Source organism: Hypanus sabinus, chromosome 11 (assembly GCF_030144855.1).
Source record: "Hypanus sabinus isolate sHypSab1 chromosome 11, sHypSab1.hap1, whole genome shotgun sequence".
Classification (NCBI taxonomy): domain Eukaryota; kingdom Metazoa; phylum Chordata; class Chondrichthyes; order Myliobatiformes; family Dasyatidae; genus Hypanus; species Hypanus sabinus.
In genome coordinates, this window is record NC_082716.1 from 65781644 (window position 1) to 65805866 (window position 24223).

The window sequence follows — 24223 nt, forward strand, 5'->3', positions numbered from 1 at the left end:
TGACACCTGTGCAGTCTGATCTTGTGTGACTGGTCACCGACTCTTTATGAGGAAAATCCAATTACATAGCACTACACCAGGTGCTAGTGGGCTATCAGAAGATCTAGGTATTGAAAGGAGGCAGTGAAAAGAAGAACACATCCTCCTGAGGGTAAGTTTTGTTCATAGGACAAGGGAAAGTGGAAATATATACAAAATATTTACATTAGATAGACAGATACTTCACTGATCCCAAAGAAAATTGCAGTGTCACAGTAGCATTACAATTAGAGTAAGGACAACTCAAAATTCTGTTAATTTTCCAAATCTCAGACATCAAAACAAAACTCCTTTTTAGTTAGAATCAGCGGGAAGGAATCAGGTTTAAGGAAGGATTTTAAGAATTTAGATCTTGGGGCTGTGTTCTCCTTTCCAGAGGTGTTGACGTTTTTTTCTCGGTCTGGGAGGGATGGGATCACAAAGGACTTTGAAAACAAAATTAAATTTTTAAAAGTAAAATCCTTTTTAAGCTGAGACAAAACTGGAGAGATGAGACAAAACTGGATTCTAGCCTGTTCAGAGTAGGCACATTGTTCCCCAACTGGCCTTTTTAACCCACAAGAGACCACAAAGTTGCCTTAATCTGATCTGTTCACCACAAACTCAAACATTCTCCAAGGTCCATCAAAATCATCTTACCCAGTAACAAGTTTCCAAGCCCAGCCTTTCTAACTTCTTTAGCTCCCCATTTCAGATCTCATGAATTGAAGGTCACACCAAGCCCAAATGTTGCTCAGATCTTACTGCAACTACTGATTTATTTGCAATGAAACTACAAAATAAATTGAACACTTAATGAAGATTATACATTTCTCCAATCATAAATTCAGTGTGTGGCCTGTGGTTTTCCTCTTTCTGGCCTTCATTGCATTCTCCACTCCCCCTGCCATATCTTAAAACTGTAGAGTCATCGATCAATGATTCAATAGCTTGTAATCCACTGTATACTATCATACCAAAAGCCCAGCAAAACCATCTTTGATCATATATGTAATCAATTCCCTCAACCAAGATTGCTTCATCAAATGGCATTCACTTTACTTTGCTAAGCAATACAAAATAATTTATTAAGTTAATGATTTCAATCTGCCAATGTACAATAAAAATTGCTGGTGTTGATGGTTTTGTGGCCAAGTTTGCAGATGATACAAAGATAAGTGGAGATGCAGGAGTTTTGAGGAAACAGAGTCTGCAGAAGGACTTAGACAGGTTAGGAGAAAGGGAAAAGAAGTGGCAGGTGGAACGCAGGGAAGTGTATGATCACACACTCTGGTAGAAGGGATATAGGCACAGACCATTTTCTAAACAGGGAGAAAATTCACAAATCAGAGGTGCAAAGGGATTTAGGAGTCTGGGTTCAGTCAGTGGTAAGGAGGGCAGATGTAATGTTAGCATTCATTTTGAGAAGACTAAAATATAAAAGAAAGGATGTAATACTGAGGCTTTATTGGTCAGAATGCATTTGGAGGATTGTGAGCAGTTTTGGGGCTCTTGTCTGAGAAAGGATGTGCTGGCACTGGAGAAGGTCCAGGGGACATTCACAAGAATGATCTCAGGAATAAAAGAGTTATTGTGTGAGAAGCATTTGGTGGTCTGGACCTGTACCCGCTGAAGTTTAGAAGAATGGGTGGGATGTCATTAAAATGTATCGAATATTGAAAGGCCTAGATAGAGTGGACATGGAAAGAATGTTTCCTATAGTGGGGGAGCTCAGGGCCAGAGGGCAGAGCCTCAGAATACAATATTGGAATATTCTAAAGAGATGAGAAAGAATATCTTTAGCCAGAGGGTGGTGAATCTGTGGAATTCAATGCAATATACAGCTGTGGAGATAGTGTCATTGAGAATACTTAAATCGGAGGTCAATAGGTTTCTGATGAGTCAGAATGTCAAAGGTTACAGGAAGAACGAAGAACAGAGGAGAATGGGGGTGAGAGGGATGTTAGAATGGCAGACAAGATGTGATGGGCTGAATAGCCTAATTTGCTCCTATGTCTAATGGTCTTGTTACAATTTTTAGGACCATAGAACAGTACAGCACAGAAACAGGCCTTTTGGCCCTTCTTGGCTGTGCTGAACCATTTTTCTGCCTAGTCCGGGGGTCGGCAACCCGCGGCTCCGGAGCCACATGTGGCTCTTTTACGTCTGTGCTGTGGCTCCCTGTTGCTTTGGGAAATAATTGGTTGTGGCGACCCTTTTCCTGGCACATCCGAACCGACTCACAATTAGATAGCCTACAGGGGTTTGCGAGCACAGAGCTTTGGAGCCTCTGCGCCATGGGAGGCAGGTTGAGGGAGGCTTAAAAGTGAGGCTGAAGATTTCGAATAAAGTTTTTTCCTTCGACTGCAGTTACCGACTCCGTGTCGTAATTTTAGCGCTGCGTGTAGCACACCGCTACATGGTCAGTATTTAATTAAAATGTATTTTATGTTAGTTTGTTAGTTTTTGAAATGTAAATCTAAATTTGAAGATTATTGTGATCTTGTACAATCTAAATAAGACGTTGTGGCGGGCGACCCATTTCCTGACACATCCGAACCGGCTCACAATTAGCCAGCGTTCAGGCTAAGGGAGATAGCCTAAGGGGGTTTGTGAGTACGTGTCTTTTGCAGCATCCGCGCCCATGGGGGGCGGGTTGAGGGAGGCTTAAAAGCAAGGCTGTTTAGTTCAAATAAAGCTATCTTTGACTGCAGTTTACTGACTGCTTGTAGCACACCGCTACAACGTGTTTTTATCGCTGGCTGTCCAGAGCGGAGGTGCTGAAACGCTTTGTCGCGTGTCTGGAAGAAGTGAAAACATTCCTGGGCAGCAAAGGGCTCACCTTTCCTGAGCTGGAACAGCCAGAGTGGCTGGAAAAGCTACACTTCATGGTAGACATGACAGCGCACCTGAACACGCTGAACACAGCTCTTCAACGGGGTAAGGACGTACAGCCCTGCACATGTTGGAGGATGTTTTGGCATTCGAGCGCAAGTTGACAGTGCTTGCCAGAGATTTACAGAAAGGCACATTGTCTCACTTCCCCAATTTGAGAGAGTTCAAACAAGGTCACGACATGATAAATTCGGAGTATTTACATTCTGCAATCATCGCAATGCAAACATCGTTTGGGAAACGCTTCTGTGAGTTCAGAGAGTTCATTATCCTTCCCTAAGCATCGATCCATCCCTACTGAATACGACTGCATTGTCAGGTGTGAGTCAACCTGAACAAGGATGATAAATATTTTAATTGCCTATTATTTAACGTATATTCATATGTTTTCATTGTTCAGTGAAATAGTCCTTTTATTTTTCAGGTTGACAGCTGGCTGACGTTATTTTTGGTTTGCTGCTGGCGGCAAATTTAAGTTTGGCGTTTTTCATAAATACAAGAAGGACTCAAATAGACGTCGAGTATTTTACTTAAAAGTAACCTTCAACCCAACGTCTTTTTTTCGGAGGTCAAAATGTTTTTGTTGCATGCAGAAATGTAATTTCGTTTTCTCTGCAGGAGTTCATCAATTTCATAAATGCAACACATTATAGTTTGTTTATACATAGCATAAAGGCAAAACAAAACGTTGTATGCAGTGTTATTTCATTTTAAATGTCAAACGGGTTTTGCGGCTCCCAGTGTTTTCTTTTCTGTGGGAAACGGGTCCAAGTGGCTCTTTCAGTGGTAAAGGTTGCTGACCCCTGGCCTAGTCCCACTGACCTGCACCTGGCCCATATCCCTCCATACACCTCTCATCCATGTACCTGTCCAAGTTTTTCCTTAAATGTTAAAAGTGAGCCTGCATTTACCACTTCATCTGACAGCTCATTCCACACTCTCACCACTCTCTGTGTGAAGAAGCCCCCTCCCCCATGTTCCCTTTAAACTTTTCTCCCTGCACCCTTAACCCATGTCCTCTGGTTTTTTTCTCCCCTGGACAGTGGAAAAAACCTGCTTGCATTCACTCTATCTACACCCATCATAATTTTATATACCTCTATCAAATCTCCCCTCCTTCTGTGCTCCAGGGAATTAAGTCCTAACCTATTCAACCTTTCTCTGTAACTCAGTTTCTCAAGTCCCGGCAACATCCTTGTAAACCTTCTCTGCACTCTTTCAACCTTATTAATATCCTTCCTGTAATTCGGTGACCAAAACTGCACACAATACTCCAAATTCAGCCTCACCAATGCCTTATACAAACTCACCATTACATTCCAACTCTTATACTCAATACTTTGATTTAGAAAGGCCAATGTATCAAAAGCTCTCTTTACTACCCTATCTACCCGTGACACCACTTTTAGGGAATTTTGTATCTGTATTCCCAGATCCCTTTGTTCTACTGCACTCCTCGGTGCCCTACAATTTACCTTGTATGTTCTACTTTGGTTTTTTCTTCCAAAGTGCAATACCTCACACTTGTCTGTATTAAACTCCATCTGCCATTTTTCAGCCCATTTTTTCAGCTGGTCCAGATCTCTCTGCAAGCTTTGAAAACCTTCCTCACTGTCCACTACACCTCCAAACTTTGTATCATCAGCAAATTTGCTGATCCAATTTACCACATTATCATCCAGATCATTGATATGGATGACAAATAACAATGGACCCAGCGCTGATCCCTGTGGCACACCACTAGTCACAGGCCTCCACTCAGAGAAACAATCCTCCACTACCACTCTCTGACTTCACCTATTGAGCCAATGTCTAATCCAATTTACTACCTCATGATGTATACCTAGCGACTTAATCTTCCTAACTAACTTCCCATGCGGGATCTTGTCAAAGGCCTTACTGAAGTCCATGTAGACAACATCCACTGTCTTCCCTTCATCCACTTACCTTGTAATCTCCTTGCAAAACTCTAATAGATTTGTTAAACATGACCTACCATGCACAAAGCTGTGTTGACTGTCCCTGATAAGTCCCTGCATTACTTTTAGAGCCTTTTTTAAACAATGGAACAACATGAGCTATCCTCCAATCCTCCAGCACCTCACCTGTAGATACCGACATTTTAAATATATCTGCCAGGGCCCCTGCAATTTTAATACTAGTCTCTTTCAAGGTCCGAGGGAATACCTTGTCAGGTCCTGGGGATTTATCTACTCTGATTTGCCTCAAGATAGCAAGCACCTCCTCCTCTTCAATCTGTATAGGTTCCATGACCTCACTACTTGTTTGCCTTATTTCCATTGACTCCATGCCAGTTTCCTTAGTAAATACAGATGCAAAAAAAAACATTTAAGACCTCACCCATTTCTTTTGGTTTCATACATAGCCAACCACTCTGATCTTCAAGAGGACCAATTTTATCCCTAACTATCCTTTTGCTCTTAATATACCCGGAAAAGCTCTTTTGATGATCCTTCACCTTGACTGCCAAAGCTACCTCTTGTCTTCTTTTAGCCCTCCTGATTTATTTCTTAAGTTCTTTTTGCACTTTTTATACTCCTCGAGTACCTTATTTGCTCCCTGTTTCCTATACATGTCATACATCTCTCTCTTCTTCTTTATCAGAGTTCCAATATCCCTCGAGAACCAAGGTTCCTTATTCTTATTCACTTTGCCTTTAATCCTGACAGGAACATACAAACTCTGCACTCTCAAAATTTCTCCTTTGAAGGTGTCTCCCACTTACCAACGACATCTTTGCCAGAGAACAACCTGTCCCAATCTACGCTTTTTAGATCCTTTCTCATTTCTTCAAATTCAGCCTTTTTCCAGTTTAGTATCTCAACCCGAGGACCAGATCTATTGTTATCCATGATCAAGTTGAAACTAATGGTGTTATGATCACTGAAACCAAAGTATTCCCTAACACACACTTCCGTCACCTGTCTTAACTCATTTTCTCGTAAGAGATCTAATATTGCATCCTCTCTAGTCGGTACCTCTACATATTGATTTAGAAAACTTTCCTGAACACATTTTACAAACCCTAACCCATCTAGACCTTTAACAGTATGCGGGTCCCAATCAATATGTGGAAAATTAAAATCCCCTACTATCACAACTTTATGTTTCCTGCAGTTGTCTGCTATCTCTCTGCAGATTTGCTCCTCCAGTTCTCACTGACTATTGGGTGGTCTATAATACAACCCCATTAATGTGGTCATACCTTTCCTGTTTCTCAGCTCCACCCACATGGCCTTGGTAGACAGGCCCTCTAATCTGTCCTGCCTGAGCACTGCTGTAACACTTTCCCTGACTAGCAATGCCACCCCCCCCCCACCCCACCCTTCATCCCTCTGCCTCTATCACATCTGAAAAATTGGAACCCTGGAACATTAAGCTGCCAGTCATGCCCCTCCTGTAGCCAAGTTTTACTAATGTCTACAATGTCATAATTCCATGTGTCAATCCATGCCCTCAGCTTGTCAGCCTTTCCCACAACACTCCTTGCATTGAAATAGACACACCTCAGAAGATTATTACCACCACACACAACCCTTCTATTTGTTACTTTGCATGAAACTTTAACATCACTTATTTTCACCCCTGCTCCACTATCTACTCTGGCACTCTGGTTCTCATCCCCCTGCAAATCTAGTTTAAACCCTTACCAACAGCACTAACAACCCTCCCTGCAAGGATATTCGTCTCCCTGTACTTCAGGTGTAACCCGTCTCTCTTGTACAGGTCCCACCTGCCCCAGAAGAGGTCCCAATGATCCTGAAATCTGAAACCCTGCCCCCTACACCAGTTCCTCAGCCATGTGTTCATCCTCCAGAGCATCCTATTCTTACCCTCACTGGCACGCGGCACAGGTAGCAATCCTGAGATTACTACCCTCAAGGTCCTGCTTTTTAACTTCCTACCAAGCTCTCTGTACTCACTCTTCAGGACCTCCTCACTCTTTCTTCCTACGTCATTGGTACCGATGTGAACCATGACATCTGGCTGCTCACCCTCCCATTTCAGAATCCCATATCTAAATAGGTGTCAGGGAAGTCTTAAGATCAGCTATAAGGTAAGGGTTACTTGCGGTACTAAAATACAAAATGGCATTGGCTGCACAGAACCTTTATTCCTAGTGTAAGTGCTGAATATATAAACAGGCAGAGGCAAAAAGGGAAACTGTGATTTTAAAGTGTTTAATTTTAGAAGTTTTGACTGGATATAACCATAGAACACTGGACAAGAATGGACACATCAGCAATGAGAATTAGTTGTTGGGAGTTCAGCATTTGATTCTTGGTGAGTACTGCCACCACCTGGCTTGGAGGCATGCTGCACTTCCTGATCCCAATATGCTTCAGTATAAGAGAGGCTGAACAAATTGGGAATAGAAGTGATTGGGGATCACCCCAGTCTCGTTCGGTAACTCACTGTTGTGACACTGATTTTATCCTTGCATTTAATATGCAACTGTCTTTCAGTTACCACAGTATTCTGGAGAGGTCTGGACACTCAGGAGACTGCATATGCTGGAATTTGAGGCAAGAGATAAATTGTTGGAAGAACTCAGTAGATCAAGCAGCTTCTGCAAAGGAATTATTGACATTCTGAATTGACTGCATTAGGACTGAGCACGTGGAAGGAATATAGCCTGTGTATAGAAGTCAGAGGGAGTGATGAGATGGAGGCTGGTAGGTGATTATTGGAACCAAGTAAGGGAGGGCTAATAGGAAGGTGGAACAAGGTAGGGGACAGTAAAAAGTCTTTGATTTTCAAAATTTTCAATGATGTTGCCAATAGGTTGCATGTAATTCAAACCCCCCCCCCCCCCGCCCCCGGCTTTCCCATTCCCTCAGCCCTTTAGCCTTCCCCACTGTCACTATGAGGCTAAGCAGACTGGAAGAACAGCACCTTATATTCCACTTGGGTAGCTTACAACCAGATGGTGTGAACATTGAACTTTCTAATTTCAGTAAACCCGACTCCCCTTGTGGTCTGTTCCACACTCCTTTCAGTTCACTCCAGCTCTCTTTTTCCTTTGTTCGTCTCTTCATCCCTCCACTTCCTCCTCATGAGCAAGAAACATCACACCATCCCTTCCACACCCCCCCACCCCAAGCACGTCCATCACCCACGTACTTACCCCGAGCTTCTTCTCCCTTGGTTCACCTTTCCCATCCCTTCTCCCTCCTTTATCTGGTTCCATTTACTCATCATCTCACCCTCCATCTCTACCCTCCCCTCCTCCACCTGGTTCCATCTGTCCACCGTCTCATCTGCTTCCACCGAGCACCATCACCCTCCGCCTCACCTCCGTATAGAAACGACCTTCCTGAAGCCCAGTCTCCAAAGAAGCCGTTTCGGTGCTGTCAGTTTCTTCTTTGCTTTAACTGTATTCTGTATAAATTGAGCACTAGACTGTTGAGAGACACACCTCTACCTCCGCCTCACGGGCCAATGCAGCGGTGTCAGTTTCAGAGATCATGTGGATATCTAGGAGGAAAGACTGATGAAAAGGAATTTGTGCCCAAAACTACCTACCACCTGAGATCATGCACAAATTACCAGCAGTCACCTCCTGACACACAGGAGAAAGTTGAAGCAGGCTGCCTTACCCACTGCTTTACAACTCTCGGTCATTGGGTCCATCTCATAACCTTGGAAGCAGGTGCACTTGTACCCTCCTTTAATGTTGGTGCAGATTTGGCTGCATCGATCTAGATCTTCGCATTCATTTATATCTGAAAGAACCATTTCAACTAGTCAATCAACTGGCTGAATTCTATGCCGTTTGTGCAACAGTGCTGATTATTGAAACGCATGCTTCGTTTCGGTCTGCTCTTTGTTCGAAGATGACTGAGGGGAGGACTTGCCTTGCATTTTAATTACCTCCACATGTCTTTGAGTCTAGCAGTGTGTATCCGGCTGGGCATTCACATTCATATCCGACCTTCAAGTCTCTACACGTGTGGGAGCAGCCGCCATTGTTGGTCAGGCACTCATTCAACCCTGGCACCAAAACAAAAATCAACACATTGCCGGAATAAATTACAGAGCGTCAGTGAGGAACGGCTGGCTGCTTTTCCAGATCTATGCAATGGAGCGGTTGAGGAAATCCACATACACTAAACATGGCCAATGGGGCACTAACAATGAACTTAAAAGGGTATTCACCAAAAGGTTAAAAATTACTATTCTTCAGTCACAAAAACAGTGGGGTTGGGGGTGATGAGGGATATAAGTGGAGTTTTGGACAGTTATTAAGTTTTGTTAAACATCAGTTATAAATTAATAATTACTCGGGACACTTTAAGTTGAGGCCTGATTAAAATGTTCTATTTTTGAGAAAACGATCTAATCAATGCACGAGTCACCTCCATTAGACACCTCAACACTGCAAAAACAAATCCAAAGATGGTCCGTGATTGTTTTCAAACATAACTACTGAGCTACAGGATATTAAGGAAGATAACCAAAAGCTCTGTGAAATGGGTACATTTTAAGTGGCATTTGTACGTAGGAAAGAAAGACAGAGTTGGAGAGGCAGTGAAAATTCCAGACATTACACAACTGCTGTTGGATGAGCAGGTTTCTGGACCAAACAGCAGTCAGAATAACAAGCTAACAGGCATCTGAGATAAAGGGTTGGATGAGATATTATAAGTGATTCGTATAAAAAATAATTTGCTTGTTTTATAAAATTCCTACTAGGAATGACAGGTGCCTTTAACCGGATGAATAACTGGGAAAGCACAAACTGAAAACCATCCTCTGGTCTGTCCAGTGCAGTCTGTGGTCTGTGGCAGAAGTTTTGTTCAGTTCAAGCTCTGCACCAGCCTCAATCCCTGGGTAGAAATCTCACCTCTAAGTCAGAACAGTGCATGTACAATCAAAGCTCCTACATTAAATAGCTATGGGTTTGAGAGAAAGAGTGGATTTTCCCTCCTCATCTTGTCTAGCATTTTAACTATTCCACCTGAACAACCATCCCAGGGCTGTTTGTGAGACCTTACAGTGTGCATCCCGGTGAATTATTCCTTGTATCAATGACTCTACTTCAGAAGTAGTTCAGAAGCTGCAGTTCTGACCTTGTGAACAGTACTACACTTTTCACAGTGCAAATACCGAGAGGCAATGAGACTGTGCTTCATTTCAGTTGTCACAAAATTCAAAGGACAAGGCGGAAAGGGACCATTAGATTGAAACAATTCTGAGAAACATCAAAGGAATCTTCACTTCAGTCTTAGCCTGCCCTGCTGAAACATTCCACTCCCTCATCGCCACTGCTTGTTTGGAAAACATGAAGGAGAATATGTTGGAGTTGTAATGCTGACAGAAAGCACCTGCCACACTGAATCCATCTTACCACATTCTTTAAGTGGTTCATCTGACCAGTCTTTGCAGTCCTTGTCAGAGTCACATACTTTCTTTGAATCAATGCACTCTCCACTTCCACACAGAAACTTTGAATGTCCATTACAGGGGCTCACTGTTTGACACCAAGAACAACATTATTAGATCTCAAGGGACGCCATCACTTACTTGGAAACACGTCACTCAGTAAACAGCACTAACCAGTTTTGCAGTCTAGCTCATCGATGCGGTCTGGACAGTCAAAGACTTGGTTACACTGTTTGGATCCATGAATGCAACTCCCATCACCACACTGGAATTCATCGGGCCGGCAAGTTACCTTTGCTTTAAGAAGAAAAGATAATGCTTTGTTTTTAAACGTTTCTATTTTTATTGTTATTCAGAAGAAAGTTTATTAAAATATCAAAAAATCTTAATGTTTAAAAAGCCACCAGGATAAAATTTAACACCGGGCAGACAGCAAAACTAGAAGAGGGTCTTGAGTGTCAAAGATTTCCAAGGTCAGGGAAAGTACCATTCTATCCTTTTAGCTCATTTTCTTTCTCAATCATGGAACTTCCCATAGATAAAGAAATACCAGTCTGCAAACCCAGAAGTCTGACTGGTCATTGACAAAATTGTGGGCTCAAAAATCAGTCACAGTACCTGCCACGCCTATCGTTATTTGTAAATGCCACTGTTGCTATCAGGAATGCAGAACAGGCTTGAGGGGTTCAATGGTCTCTCGTTACCATCTTGACATTCCACCACCCCAAATGAGTTGCACTGTGGGATTACTGGATATTCCTACTTTGGTCAAATCTTCCATTTACTTCTGTGAGATAACTGTTGTCCTTTGCTACCAAAAAACACTTTGTGTATGTACTTCTTGGGAGTCAAGCCTCCCATGTTCTGTGGAGAATAGAGTGCAAATTCAGCCAGAACCTCAGAGACAGAGGTCCGAATTAACACGAGGCTTTCTACAAGTTAGCATCATAGACACTTTGGACTTGACGATACAACGACCTGATACTCCCCATGGTTCTCCAAGTTTCATTTTATCCTCTATAAATTCATCGCGTTGTCTATATCCTAATTGGCACTAATCCTGTTCACTCATCAATCCAATGCTCACTGTTGCCCGTAAATCCAGCATCTTTCAGTTTTTAAGACCTTGTTTTTAAGGTCTTCTTGAACTTCTCCATTGCTGATTCCTGCAGATTTTAACTGCTCCACCATGCTTGCAGGCTCTTCAACTCTGGAATTACTTCCCCGAGTTTCTCACTCTCTTTCTAATGCATTAAAACGCTCCATAAAATCTATCTTACACTGAGCTTTATTTCTATTTTCCTGCTGTATCCTTACATGGAAATGCTGTCACATTCTTTTTGCTAATGCTCTGAGAGTGTATCCTGCCAGTAAAGACACACACACCAGCTAACTGGATAAGCGAACGCAGGGCACCTGACTCCCAAAGAACCAGATTCAGTAAGCATTCCAGGTTTTCTTTGCGGGGGTGAGGTGAGAAATGCTTAAAAAATCTATTTGCTTTTATGGGTGTAATACTTTTTAATTACAGCTGGTTATTTCAGCATGTTGTCAATTTAAACTGAGGTCAGTTAAGTCAGCACAGAGCAGAAGAAATTATAGTCTCTGAAGCTGTTACAGATGAATTAAGCGTCTCACTACATGCACGCCACAGGGAACATGGAGAGATAGCACACTCCCAGTCTGATAAACTTAGAGATCAGAGAACTTACGACAGCCAGTTTCGTCTGATCTGTCCTTGCAGTCTATGCTTCCGTCACATTTCCAGTTGAAGTGGATGCACTCGCCATTTGCGCACCGAAACTCGCTGGCTGAGCAAGCGTCTGTCGGCTTCTGAGTCGCCGAGTGGCCGCAGCTTTCCCCGCTCTCGTCCGAGCCGTCGGGACAGTCCACGTCACCGTCACAGGCCCACAGCTCGGGGATGCAGGTGGAGCTGTTGCACTGGAACTCGTGGGCTCCACAGGTGGGTGGAGAGCAGTCTCGCTCCTCTGTGCCATCGCCGCAGTCGTCGTCCCCATCGCACACAAACAGCATGGTGATGCACTTATCATTATCACATAAGAATTCATTCGCCGAGCAGGTCTTCTTATCTGTGGAATGTGGGAAGAGCCACTATTACACACGAATTGATAAAGTCTTGCGTGCAATTTAAGAAAAATACAATTATTTCCCTCTTTTCATCAACCCATGCTTCAAACATCTCTTAATCATGTCCGAATTCACTGACTAATGGTGAATATCGGGCACAGGAGTCGCAAGCGCACGCGAAAGTTGGAACAGAGTGCTGGCAGGTGGACCATTACAGCCCAACATAAGCCCTTCCTCACTGCATATGCACTCTCCAGCAGAGTTACTGGTAGGGAATCGCCCCTCTCTCTGGGGACAGCCAAATCCAATTACGGTGCCCAGCTGCAGTTGGCCAACATCACTCCACAAGAGCACCTGCATCTCAATTCAGCTTACTAACGTCCAGCCTGTGCTGGATATGTCCGCGAGGAAATCCACAATGTCAAGGACAGAAGTTGTGTGGGAATTTTAAAATGACATATGTTCACAGAGCAGTCAATTAATCAAAGCTAATTAATTTTGCAAATTACTTTTCTTCAGAGGATGATTCAAAAGTGTAGTTTGGCGTCACCAACATGAGCGGGGGGTTTCACAATCAGCTAGCTCTCCCCTGTGAATGCTGCCATCCTGCCTTTACTCAAGAAACGTGATCTCCAAGGTAAAACCGTGACAACAGTAGGAACTGCAACAAACTGGTTGGCCATCTGTTCAGCCGTGGACAAAGTCAGTATGCGTTCAGTTGTTTTGAAAGGCTTCACAGAGGCCAGAGGCATTATTTGCAGCAATTGTCCTTTAAAAATAGAAAAGCAGCCACTCAGGCTTTGGTGATATTTACATCAGAGCCCAATGCTTGCTTGTCAAAAGACAACCCCAGCCAAAACAAATCCCATCAGCAGATACTGATATATATTTATTTTCCAGCTGGTCAGTGACAGTGATCAGAAGGAAGAACAGTGGCTTTTAATGCCCTCTCTGGCAGGTCCTAGCTAAGCTCAACGCTCTCTGCCGAGATGGGTTTTCACAGCACCACCCTGTAATGGAGCATGGAAACTTGACATGTGTAGCAGTCGGAACTACACAGGACGATAGTTCACTTCTCTTGCTGAACCACAGGGGAAACGAGATGGTAAAGGTTAGGGCTAGAACTCACCCAAAAGATGGTCACACACTCACCTTCTCTATTTGGGATTGTTAGGTGGGAGGTATCCTTTAGGAGTTACGGAGATGGTGGCAATTAATACAAATGAGAACCAATTTTATTAAGCTATTACAAAATGTGAGCTACAAGCAGTAATTAGCTTTAAAATTAAAAGCACAATAGCATGAAAAAGCACCACTGCCTGGAGAGAGCTGCCTATGAATTCACAGCTGGAGGCTGCTCAAGACATTCTCGTACACATTTGCTAAACACAAGATAGTGGAACTATGTTAACTGGCCTACATCAGACCAGACATCGGACATTTCCAACAAAATTTCACAGCGTTCTGAAAAAGATCAAGGCTTCACACTAGTTATTTGACAATTAGCACAACAAATATGGTTATCTGCATATTTGCTCCATCAATTAATAATCAGGATAGTTGTGTACTCAGAGTGTTAAACCATACGACACTAATTTTGTGTGTTTGCCCTCAGAAGCTCTTAGACCATTCACGTGAATATCTTTCGACTCAAAGCTGTATGATGGTGGCATTACTTCAGACTTACTCCCTTTGTAAATACAATTTAATGGAACTATGTGCCCAAGATAGTGAAATAAATTGTGCAATTGTAATTACTGAAATTTACACAATCACCTGTTGTTACTTGTCTTCTTTAAGAGCATAAAACCTTGATGTATTCTGAGTTCTAGAAAGATTCAAGAAAGTACTTCTCCCAGGAGAAAAAGCTTCCAAGGAGGTCTCCTCCTGAATGTTTACTTGTGCTGAAATAAACATTTGTGTTTATTTCACAATAAACACACTCAAAGTCACATTTGGGGGATTGTCCAAGCTAGGGTTAAGTTTAGAGCTTGAGCTGTACCTAAATCCCCCAAAGGAAATTCACACACTCACCATCTGCACAATGCAACTCGTCAGTTCCATTCCCACAGTCCTTCTGACCGTCACACTGCCACGAAAGTGGGATACATCTGTTTCTGGAACAGCCAAATGTGTCCGGTGGGCACGTAACTTTATCTGCACCACACGGGAAAGAAAACAGTCTGAGTGCGTTTGCTTCATGAACGTGGAATTTCAATCAAGCCTCTTTCAAACCTTTGGGGCTCACATCAGCCCCGGTCACTTACACAGCGTGACACACTGCAATGTACACGCAGTGAAAGAAGGCTTAGGGTCTATAGCCCGGGAAGGAAGCAGGACTGAACCAGAACAGAAGCCAAGCTAAATTTGGAAGCCAGTGAGTGGGAGTACCAAGCCTGAGATCAAGTCTCCAGGAGAAAGAAAGCAAATCGAGTTTTCAGCTTTGAGGTCCCAAGAAAGAACAAATCAGAGAACTGAACCTCGATTTCAGCAAAAGTAGATGTTTTAAGGGCAAGAATAAGCACTTTCTTTTTGCTTTTGCTGCAGATGATCATTCCATGAAGTTGGGAGAAACCATTGTATAGACTTCTTTTAACTTTGATCTGAAATTATTCTTTAAAATGTTTCCACTTTGTCATTAGCAAACAGCCAGTTTATTGATTATGCCACAGAGCAGTTTACGAGAAACCAAACGATGAAGCATCCATTTGTAAATTTGGATTTAAAATGGTCTAAACAACAAATGCATGTGATGAGCCCCAAATGATGCAGACACTTTATATATATTAAAAAAAAAGAATTGTATAGATTTTCACAGTGGAAAAACATCACTGACTGCATCCAGATGTTTTAAACAATGGTGTGCCTTTAAAGATGGACTAGGCAACCATACCCAATATGAATGTGCCCTAAAAGCGATGGGTACAGTATGGGTACGTGGTGTGAAAAAGACCAAAAGAAGATCCCAACTTGAAAACTTCTTGATTGTTTTTTTTTAATATATAAAACAGCAGACAAATGCATAATAAACAAATCAGTAGGAAACCAGAATCAATTGCTTTCATTACTGGGCTTGATTAGATTATTTTATTCATGAACCTATTCGTTGGAAAATGCACATAAACTGCCTGGGATCAGGTTAAATGCATTCAGCTTATTTATTACTGCAATACATTATCAAATGAAGTTAAACAACTACTATAATTCAGTTTAAGAATTCTTTGTCTAAAAAGACATAATGAAAGTATCAAGAGTAAAATAATAATATAACACCCTATACCTCACCCCATGTCCCACCCACGTGCTTCCTGGGTAGGTTCTAGATACAAAAGGTTCAGAAGATGTTGGAATTTGTAACCAACACACATAAAATAATGGAGGAATGCAGCAGGGTAAGCAGCGTCTAAAGAGAGGAATAAAGAGTCAATGCTTCAGGCTGAGACCCTTCATCAGGACTGGAAAGGAAGTGGGTAGAAACCAGAATGAGGAGGTGGGGGGGGGGAGAAGAAGTAGAGAAGTGCAAGCTGGCGGATGATAGGCGAGGCCAGCAGAAGGGGAAGCTGGGCGGCTGGGGAAAAGGGGAACAATTGGAGAAGCTCAGAGGTCAGAGGTTGACAAGGCCGAGGAAGGAGGAATCTGATTGGAGAGGACAGTGGAGTAAAGGGAAGGGGGTGAGGAATTGGAGGGAGGTGATGGGCAGGTCATGTGGGCTGGGAGAAGGGGTGAGAGGGCCATCAGAAGGGGGAAAACAAGAAAGAGAGGGGAGTAGGGAAAGAGGGGGGTGATGACCAGAAGTTGGAAAAATTGATGTTAATACCATCAGGTTGGAGACTACCCAGATGAAATATGAGGTGTTCCTTCCCCAATCTGAGTTTGGCTTCCTTGTGGCAGTAGAGTAGAGTAGTGTGTACTTACCCTCAACATTCTCTGTTTTGGCTCCTCACACCTTGTCCAAACCCAAGGTACTCGCCTGGGTCTGAACTATGCCTGCCTTTTCAATCGTGCAACAGCGCATGTATCAAGCCTACACTGATAACACTCCCCAACTCTTTCTGACGACTGCATCGATGCTGCTTCCTACACCCATGCTGGGCTCTTTCATTTTGTCAGCTCTGCCTCCAACTTTTGCCCTGCCCTCAAATTTACTTGGTCCATCTTTGACACCTCTCTCCTTTTCCTTGAGTGTTCTGTCTCCGCCTCTGCAAGTTATCTACGGACACCTTTTACAAACCCACTGACTCTCAGTTATCTAGACTATGCCTCTTCTCACCTGTCACTTGTAAGAAGACTATTCTCTTCTCTTATTTCCTCTAAATCTGATCTCAGGATGAGGCTTTCCATTCTAGAATATCCGAGATGTCACTTTTTTCCAAAATCAGCATTTCCCTTCCTCCACTATAGATGCTGCCCTCACCTGTATCTCCTTCATTTCCTCTCCTCTTAACCCTTACATTTGTCCTCACCACCAAGCATCCATAACCCGCACATCATCAGGTTCACAGGCGAAGCGCCACTGTCTATCAGGGCCATTTATTATTTCTGATGCTCCTAGTGTAGCCCTATCTACATTGGTGAGACCAGAAGCAGATTTATCAAGAATCTTTTCTGTCTGCCACAAAAGGCAGCATCTCCTGGTGGCCATCCATTTTAATTTGACTTCCATTCCAACATGGCCTCCTCTACTGTCACAATGAGGACAAATGCACATTGGAGGGGCAGCAGCTCATATTCCAACTGGGTAGTCTCCAACCTGATGGTACGAATATCAATTTCTCCAACTTCTGGTAATGACTCCTCTCTTTCCACCTCTTTTTTCATTTTGCTTCCCCATTCTGGCAGCCCCCTCATCCCTTCTCCTCTCCCCCCCACCACCCCACTCTCATGAGCTGCCCATCACCTCCCTCCGGCTCCCCACCTCCAACCCTATCCTCTTCCACCTATCACCTCCCAGCGTCTCACATCATTCCCCCCTCCCCCAGCTTCTCCCTGGTCCAGTCTCACCTATCACCAGCACGCGTCTATTCCTCCCCACCCCTCACCTTATTTCAGCTTCAACCCCTTCCTTTCCAGTTCTGATGAAGGGTCTCAGCCTGACGTCGCCTGACCTGTTCGTCTTCTTCCAGCTCTTAGTGTGTGCTACAAATTTATCACCACAAGACAGTTCATCACCAACATCACTGCTAGCTTCAGGCTACAGCATTGCTACAGATGCCCAGACAACAAACAGCTCATGAACTGTAGCCAGCTGCAAACTAGGTTGATATGCTCAGAACATTACAGTCATTTGGGTTTGTAAGAGGAGAATAGAAGGGTGGAGAGGATGTTTCCAAAAGTTTCAAACTCCTGCAAATGCATAACCTTTCATGGTTCAGAAGACACAGTCAGGAAAGCTCACCAATGCCTCTACTTTCTGAGGAGTCTGAAGAGAGTTGGACTTTGTACATCCATACCAAAGTCATTCTGCATCCTAACATGTTATCTGACCTGCTGAATTCCTCCAGCATTTTGTGTGCACTCTGGGTAGAAGCTAGTTTGTAAGATTGGCTGGAGATCCCAGCTTCTATCTGACTTGCCACCCTCAGCATAAATTTACTCTGCTAGTACACAGGGACAGTCATCATTAAACCCAGAACAAGGTATCATGCATATGGTTGTCAACCATCAATTCAGGACCTTGCCCGAACAGATTTCCACTGGTTGGCAAAGTGTCACGTGACTTTCTTCACTGCCAGCATCATGTTAATACAGTGTTGTGCCACTGACTCAAAATCTTGGTAACTAATCAAAATTAAAAGCTCAGCAGTCCCTAGCTTTTATGGGACAGAATGCAGATGTCTTCCCTCATCAATAGCCCAAGGCAATAACCACAAGGCAGGTGAATAGAGAGGAGAAGATAAGCTTCAGGTCACAGACACGTACAGCACAGAAAAGGCCGCTTCATTACATACTGAAAGTGTGGGGCAAGCAGCAGTTAAAGGTATTTACTGAGTCATGTTAGCAACAGTACACGCTGGCAACTTAGATCATGGGAGCAACAAACTGGGCCTGCAGAGACAAAAAGCACGTGCACTCGAAAGTCAGCACCAACAGAAAGCACTTTCCGTGCGTAGGGGGCCCAATCAATTCACCACGCTATCAAACACCCACATGCATACCTGCCTCATTCTCAGAATTGATCTGATAAGAAGACACTCTTAACACATGCTGGTTCATTCACGGATCTAATCCATCCATGTTACATGACTGGCCTGTATCACTCTATGCCTTGCCTGTTGAAGTGCTTGCCCAAGATATCTCTGAAACGTATCTGATTTCATCATCTCTTCTGTCAGCGAATTCCAGATATCAAACAAAACTTTATCACCTTAATTCTACATTAAAACTATTTCCTCTCACCTTAGATCTTTATTATTTTATTTTTGATATACTTGTAATGAGAAAAAGGTCCTGATTTTCTACTCCATACCTTCTATAATTTTATACATTTCAGTCATGTTTCCCCATGGCGTCTTTCAGTCATGAGGAAACAAGCCTAGCCTATCGAATCTCACCCCATTTCTTTCCAGTTCAAACATCCTAGTGAATCTCCTCTGAATTCTCTCTGCTGCAACCACAGGCTTCAACACTACCATCTGCCTCCTGTTAACAAGCCAATTTTGTATCCAATTAGCTAGGTCACCTTGGATGCAATGTTCCTTAACCTTCTGGACCAAACTATCATGCAAAACCTTTCCAAAGCCCAACCGAAGTCCATATAGACGATGCCTTCAAAAATCTTCTTAGTTACCCTACAAAATCTCAATCAAATTAATGAGACTAGATTTCCCTCTCAGAAATCTATGGAGTTACAAGGGAAAAGAGATGCTGGAATCTGGAGCCACAAACAATATGCTGGTAACACTCAACAAGACGAGCAATAGCTGTAGGTAGAAAGGAATTGACCCCAGTTCTGATGCATAGTTTTGATCCAAGATGTCAAAAATTCTTTTCTTCCCACAGAACTTGCTGAGTTCCCTATGCTGACTATCCCTGATTAAATATTAATTGATAAAGGAGATGGAAATGCAAAACCAAATCTTTCCAAATGAATCAATTAAAGGAAAAACTAATTTCATTAGGGTTTCCTCATTTAGTTCTTTTGGACTGGTTAGTACCATGAAAACCAATGCCTTTGTAACAGCTGCACTGAAGATGTACTCCAGCAGAGCTCTTCACCAGCAATAGTGAAGTAATCAGTTAACCACCCAATCAGAATCATGGTTTAATATCACTGTCAGGAAATGTGTTCTTTTGCAGCAGCAGTCCATTGCAATACATTAAAAAATACTAAAAGCTACAAGACATATAAAGTACATTAAAAAATTAAAATAAATGAGTAATGCAAAAAGAGAGCAAACACAGTGAAGTAGTGTTCATGGCCACGTCTGCATTGAGTTGCTGCCACAATATTAGCTTTGAATCGGATTCAGGTTTAATATCACTGACATACATCATGAAATTTGTTGTTTTGAGGCAGCAGTACAATGCAATACATAATAAAAAAAACTATAAATTACAATAAGATATATATTTTTAAAAATTAAATAGGAGGTGAAAAAAGAACAAAATCAGAAAAAAAACAGCAAGGTTGTGTAACCTACACAAAATGCTGGTGGAACTCAGCTGGCCAGGCAGCATCTACGGAAAAGAGTACAGTCCGCATTTCAGGCCAAAACCCATCAGTAGGACAGGATGTTGACTGTTCTCTTTTCCATAGATGCTGCCTGGCCTGCTGAGTTCCTCCAATATTTTGTGTGTGTTGCTTGGATTTCCAGCATCTGCAGATTTTCTCTTGTTAGTGAAGGAGTGTTCATGGGTTCATTGTCCATTCAGAAATCTGATGGTGAGGAGAAGAAGCTGTTCCTAAAAGTATCAGCATGTCTCTTCAGGCTCCTGTACCTCCTCCTTGATGACAGGCAATGAGAAGGGGTCATATTCTGGGTGATGGAGTTCCTTAATGATAGATGTCACCATCTTGAGGCATTGCCTTTTGAAGATGTCCCTGACGCTAGGAAGCTGGTGCCTGTGGTGGAGCCGGCTGAGTTTGCAGCCTCTGCAGCTTTTTCTGATCCTATGCCGTGACTCCTCCACTCCAGACAGTGATGCAACCAGTTAGAATGCTCTCCACAACACATCTGTAGAAATTTGCTAGAGTCTTTGCTGACATACCAGGTCTCCTCAAACTCCAAATGAAATATAGGATTTAGCTGGCATGCTTTCTTCATAATTGCATCAATAGTCTGGGGATTAGATAGATCTTCAGAGACACTGACACCCAAGAACATGAAACTGCTTACCCTTTCCACTGCTTCTTCTTGGCTCTGACTATTGTTGATGATCTTCTCCTTCTCCCCCTTCTTCTTCATAGATCATCCCTCAGGATAGAGGATTACTTGTGTCCACGCAGGCTGTGTCTGGCGGGGGGTGCCAATCTTCCATATACGAGGGAGGAGGCAGTTGCACTCTTCCTGCCATCTTCACAGGTCCTTAGGTTGGTCCAAACACTTGGACGACTTGCATTTCTTAATAGCGTTCTGAACACTCCTTCTCTACTTTGAGCCAGACTGGGCCAGGGATCTACACGACATTGCATTGTGAAACAGTTTTGAATACATTCTTTAGTCTTTCCCTTTATTCATTCGGCAATTTCATTGCATAACACTCAGGATAGAGTGTATGTTTTGGGAGTCCGGTGCAGGAGGCTCAGCTACTGACCAACAGCGTGCCACATGAAGATTATTCAGTGCCAGCAAGACCGCATGTGGCATAAACATTCAAGGCTCCTCTGCAGTCAGAACCAAGATCAAAGGTGAGCTTATCAAGGAAGACAATACCCACTGGAAGGAAGAATCAACAAACTCTTCATCCTTGCTGTGAGCACTCTCAACTCTACAGCAGCCTAATCTCAACATCACTCTGCCAAGAAGGCCATATCCCAGTTTAAAGTCAACAAGGCTTCAAGAGCAAACGGTATCCTGGTGAAGTTCACAAACACATAATCCAATTTTCAACATCTGAAAAGTGAGAAGTAAACTGGGGTCCTCAGAGATGCCATAATCGTGATCACTTTGAAGAAAGGACAGGAAAGGATGGCTGATGCTGACCACAGAAAATGCCACTGCTTGGATTCTTCTCAAACACGCTCCTCCCATTTTAAAGTACTGCTGTACCAGTTAATCAGCTTGGATTAAGAACACAGGAGATTTACCAGACGCTGGAAATCCAGAGCAACACACACAAAATGCTGCAGGAACTCAGCCGGTCAGGACAACATTTCAAGCTGAGGCCCTTCTTCAGGAACAGAAAGCAAGGGGGAAGATGCCAGAATAAAACAGATAAGAAGGGGAAAAAGGACTAGCTAGAGGGTGACACGCGAAACCAGGTGGGTGGGAAAGATAAAGGGCAGGAGAAGAAGGAATCTGATAGGAGAGGAGAGTGGACCATGGGAAAAAGGGAAGGAGGAGTGGTTCCAAGGGGAGGTGATAGAGTCCATGTCATGGCGCAGCTGACAGGATCTTCACCGCACATTTAAGAGAAATGCAGCGAGGAGATTTATTGACCTTGATAAAGCTATTCACTCTGTTAGTCCAAGGGACTGTAGAGCATTCTTCTCAAATTAGGCTACCAACAGAAGTTTTCCTCCATCTTATACATCCCTTACAATACCACAAAAGGCATGACTCAGAATCAGAATCAAAATTAGGATAAATATCACTGGCAAATGTCATGAAATTTGTTGTTTTGAGGCAGCAGTATATTGCTATACATAATAATAAAAACCAACTATAAATTACAGTACACACAAAATGCTGGTAGAACACAGCAGGCTAGGCAGCATCTATTGGGAGAAGCGCTGTCGACGTTTCAGGCCGAGACCCTTCATCAGGACTATAAATAACAGTGTTTATATTTAACTTCTATTTATTAAGTAGTGCAAAATGTCCTACTGGCCTACTTGGTCCTACAACACCTGATCTATCTCCCTCCTGTATGCCTCCTTGAGATTCTGCCAACAATAATTGTGTCATTGTCAAATTTATAAACACTGTTTGAGCTGTGACTAGCCACACCATTGTGGGCTGTAAACAACGAGTCTACAATAGAGCCATCCTCAGTGAAGACCAGTGTCAAACAAAGCTCTATCATTGTCTTGACACTTGTATCCCCCTGTTCATTCTGCACCTCACCAACAATCCTGGCACAGGATCAGAACTAACATGAAAGTGTCGACCTACAGTAACTACATTCCAGATTCAAGTTCATCAGAGCCTCAGTTGTCAGACTGCAGAACGTTGTCAGTGTTTGTACTGATATGCCCTCGAGGCCAAACGCCAAGCCATAATTGTTGCTCTCACTGAAGCATACAAGAGGATGGGCCTTACACAGAAAAATCCACAAGACAAAAGGTTCTTTAACAACCTGCCCTTACTCTCCAACAATATTTCCTATTACTCAATACAGATCACTAAAATCAACTAAATTTAGCTGCATAATTCATGCTGAAAATATTCATCCAAGAGTCAAACCAAGCCATATAAACCAGGGAGGTCCCAGAGCGGATTCCCTAGTCTACACGGAATGAGATAATTCAAACCATCACCACACCTGCACAACTGGCCAGAAAGAAAAATGCAGCAAGGACATGCACACCTGGTCAGTAAATCATGTCGGAATTGAAGCAAAAACTGGTCTCAAATTTCCAACATCTGGAAACAGATGAAAACATTTCTAAGGATCAGTAACCTGTAACAGTGATGCTATTTCAGGAATTTCCTGCTCGTTTCATATCTTGCTGGAAAATGTACACAGTTGGAAAGTAGGCAAGGACAGGAACAGCTTCAACCATAATACCACGACATGTATTGTTTTGGTTCGCATCCAACACTGATACTCACAAGCTTCGGCTCCCACCATACCCCAGTGTTATTAAGAAATGAATTCTACTAAATACTCACTCGAACTTTCCTCTATTTTATAGTTAAAAAATTAGTGTGAATTCACAGAGACAACCAGCTACCTTGATATTTAACACAATGTCATTTTTTTTCCCAGATTGTGGCATAATTCAATAAACGTCTCTTTAAACATGTTACTTACTGCACAATTTATCGGCCTCATCCGAACCATCTGTACATTCTTCTTCTCCGTCACAGCGCCAGTTCCCCGAGATGCATTCTCCATTGTCACAAGTAAAATGCGTTGCTGCACACGTGTTCTTAGCTGTTTAGTAAGCAGAATACCCAACAGTTAACACTATGAAAACGAAAATCAAGTTGAGCATTCATTAAACCAAAGTTCTGTCAAGTGTTTCATTTGCATAAAAAGCAGGCAGGCTTCATTTAAATATTCCTTGGGGGGAAAGGACACGCATCAGCCCAAGTTTCACGTGTGAAGGGTACCGCTTCTGAAGGATTCCCTGATGAATGGACACTCATTTAATAGGTACAAGTAGTAAATGGAGTTTGCAACATCGTTGTAAACTGCTGGCACTTTACACAAACTTTCTCAAAAAAATAGCAATTATGTCTGATCTATATTCCAAACCAGGAAAACTTACCAAAAAAAAAATGCAAGATCAGTAATCAGTTACTTTTCTCCCCCCAGAGCTCTAACTTCAACTTAATCAGACTAGGTAACATTTCCACTGGCTCAAAACAAGGGACTGGACAACATAATAATAAATTCATTAATATTTATTCCTATTATGGATAACTATCAAGTTCTATACAGGAACCAGCTGCACCTACACACCGAAAGATTACAGGCCGAAACTGGT

The 24223-nt window shown here is 42.8% G+C and overlaps 1 protein-coding gene across 6 annotated transcripts in view; it reads right to left on the reverse strand.

Moving 5' to 3' along the window:
- The window catches only part of lrp8 (low density lipoprotein receptor-related protein 8, apolipoprotein e receptor), a 136590-nt gene that overhangs the window by 28804 nt on the left and 83563 nt on the right, over positions 1 to 24223 (reverse strand). For 3 of the 6 annotated variants that reach the window (XM_059984577.1, XM_059984575.1, XM_059984574.1), the window contains 7 exons: positions 23545 to 23667; positions 14443 to 14565; positions 12033 to 12410; positions 10495 to 10617; positions 10286 to 10408; positions 8809 to 8928; positions 8535 to 8660 (listed from right to left, as the gene is read on the reverse strand). In XM_059984577.1, coding sequence (XP_059840560.1) covers positions 8535 to 8660; positions 8809 to 8928; positions 10286 to 10408; positions 10495 to 10617; positions 12033 to 12410; positions 14443 to 14565; positions 23545 to 23667 — 1116 coding nt within the window. The remainder of the gene's footprint in view (positions 1 to 8534; positions 8661 to 8808; positions 8929 to 10285; positions 10409 to 10494; positions 10618 to 12032; positions 12411 to 14442; positions 14566 to 23544; positions 23668 to 24223) is intronic. The other 3 variants (XM_059984578.1, XM_059984579.1, XM_059984580.1) reach the window with 3 other exon arrangements.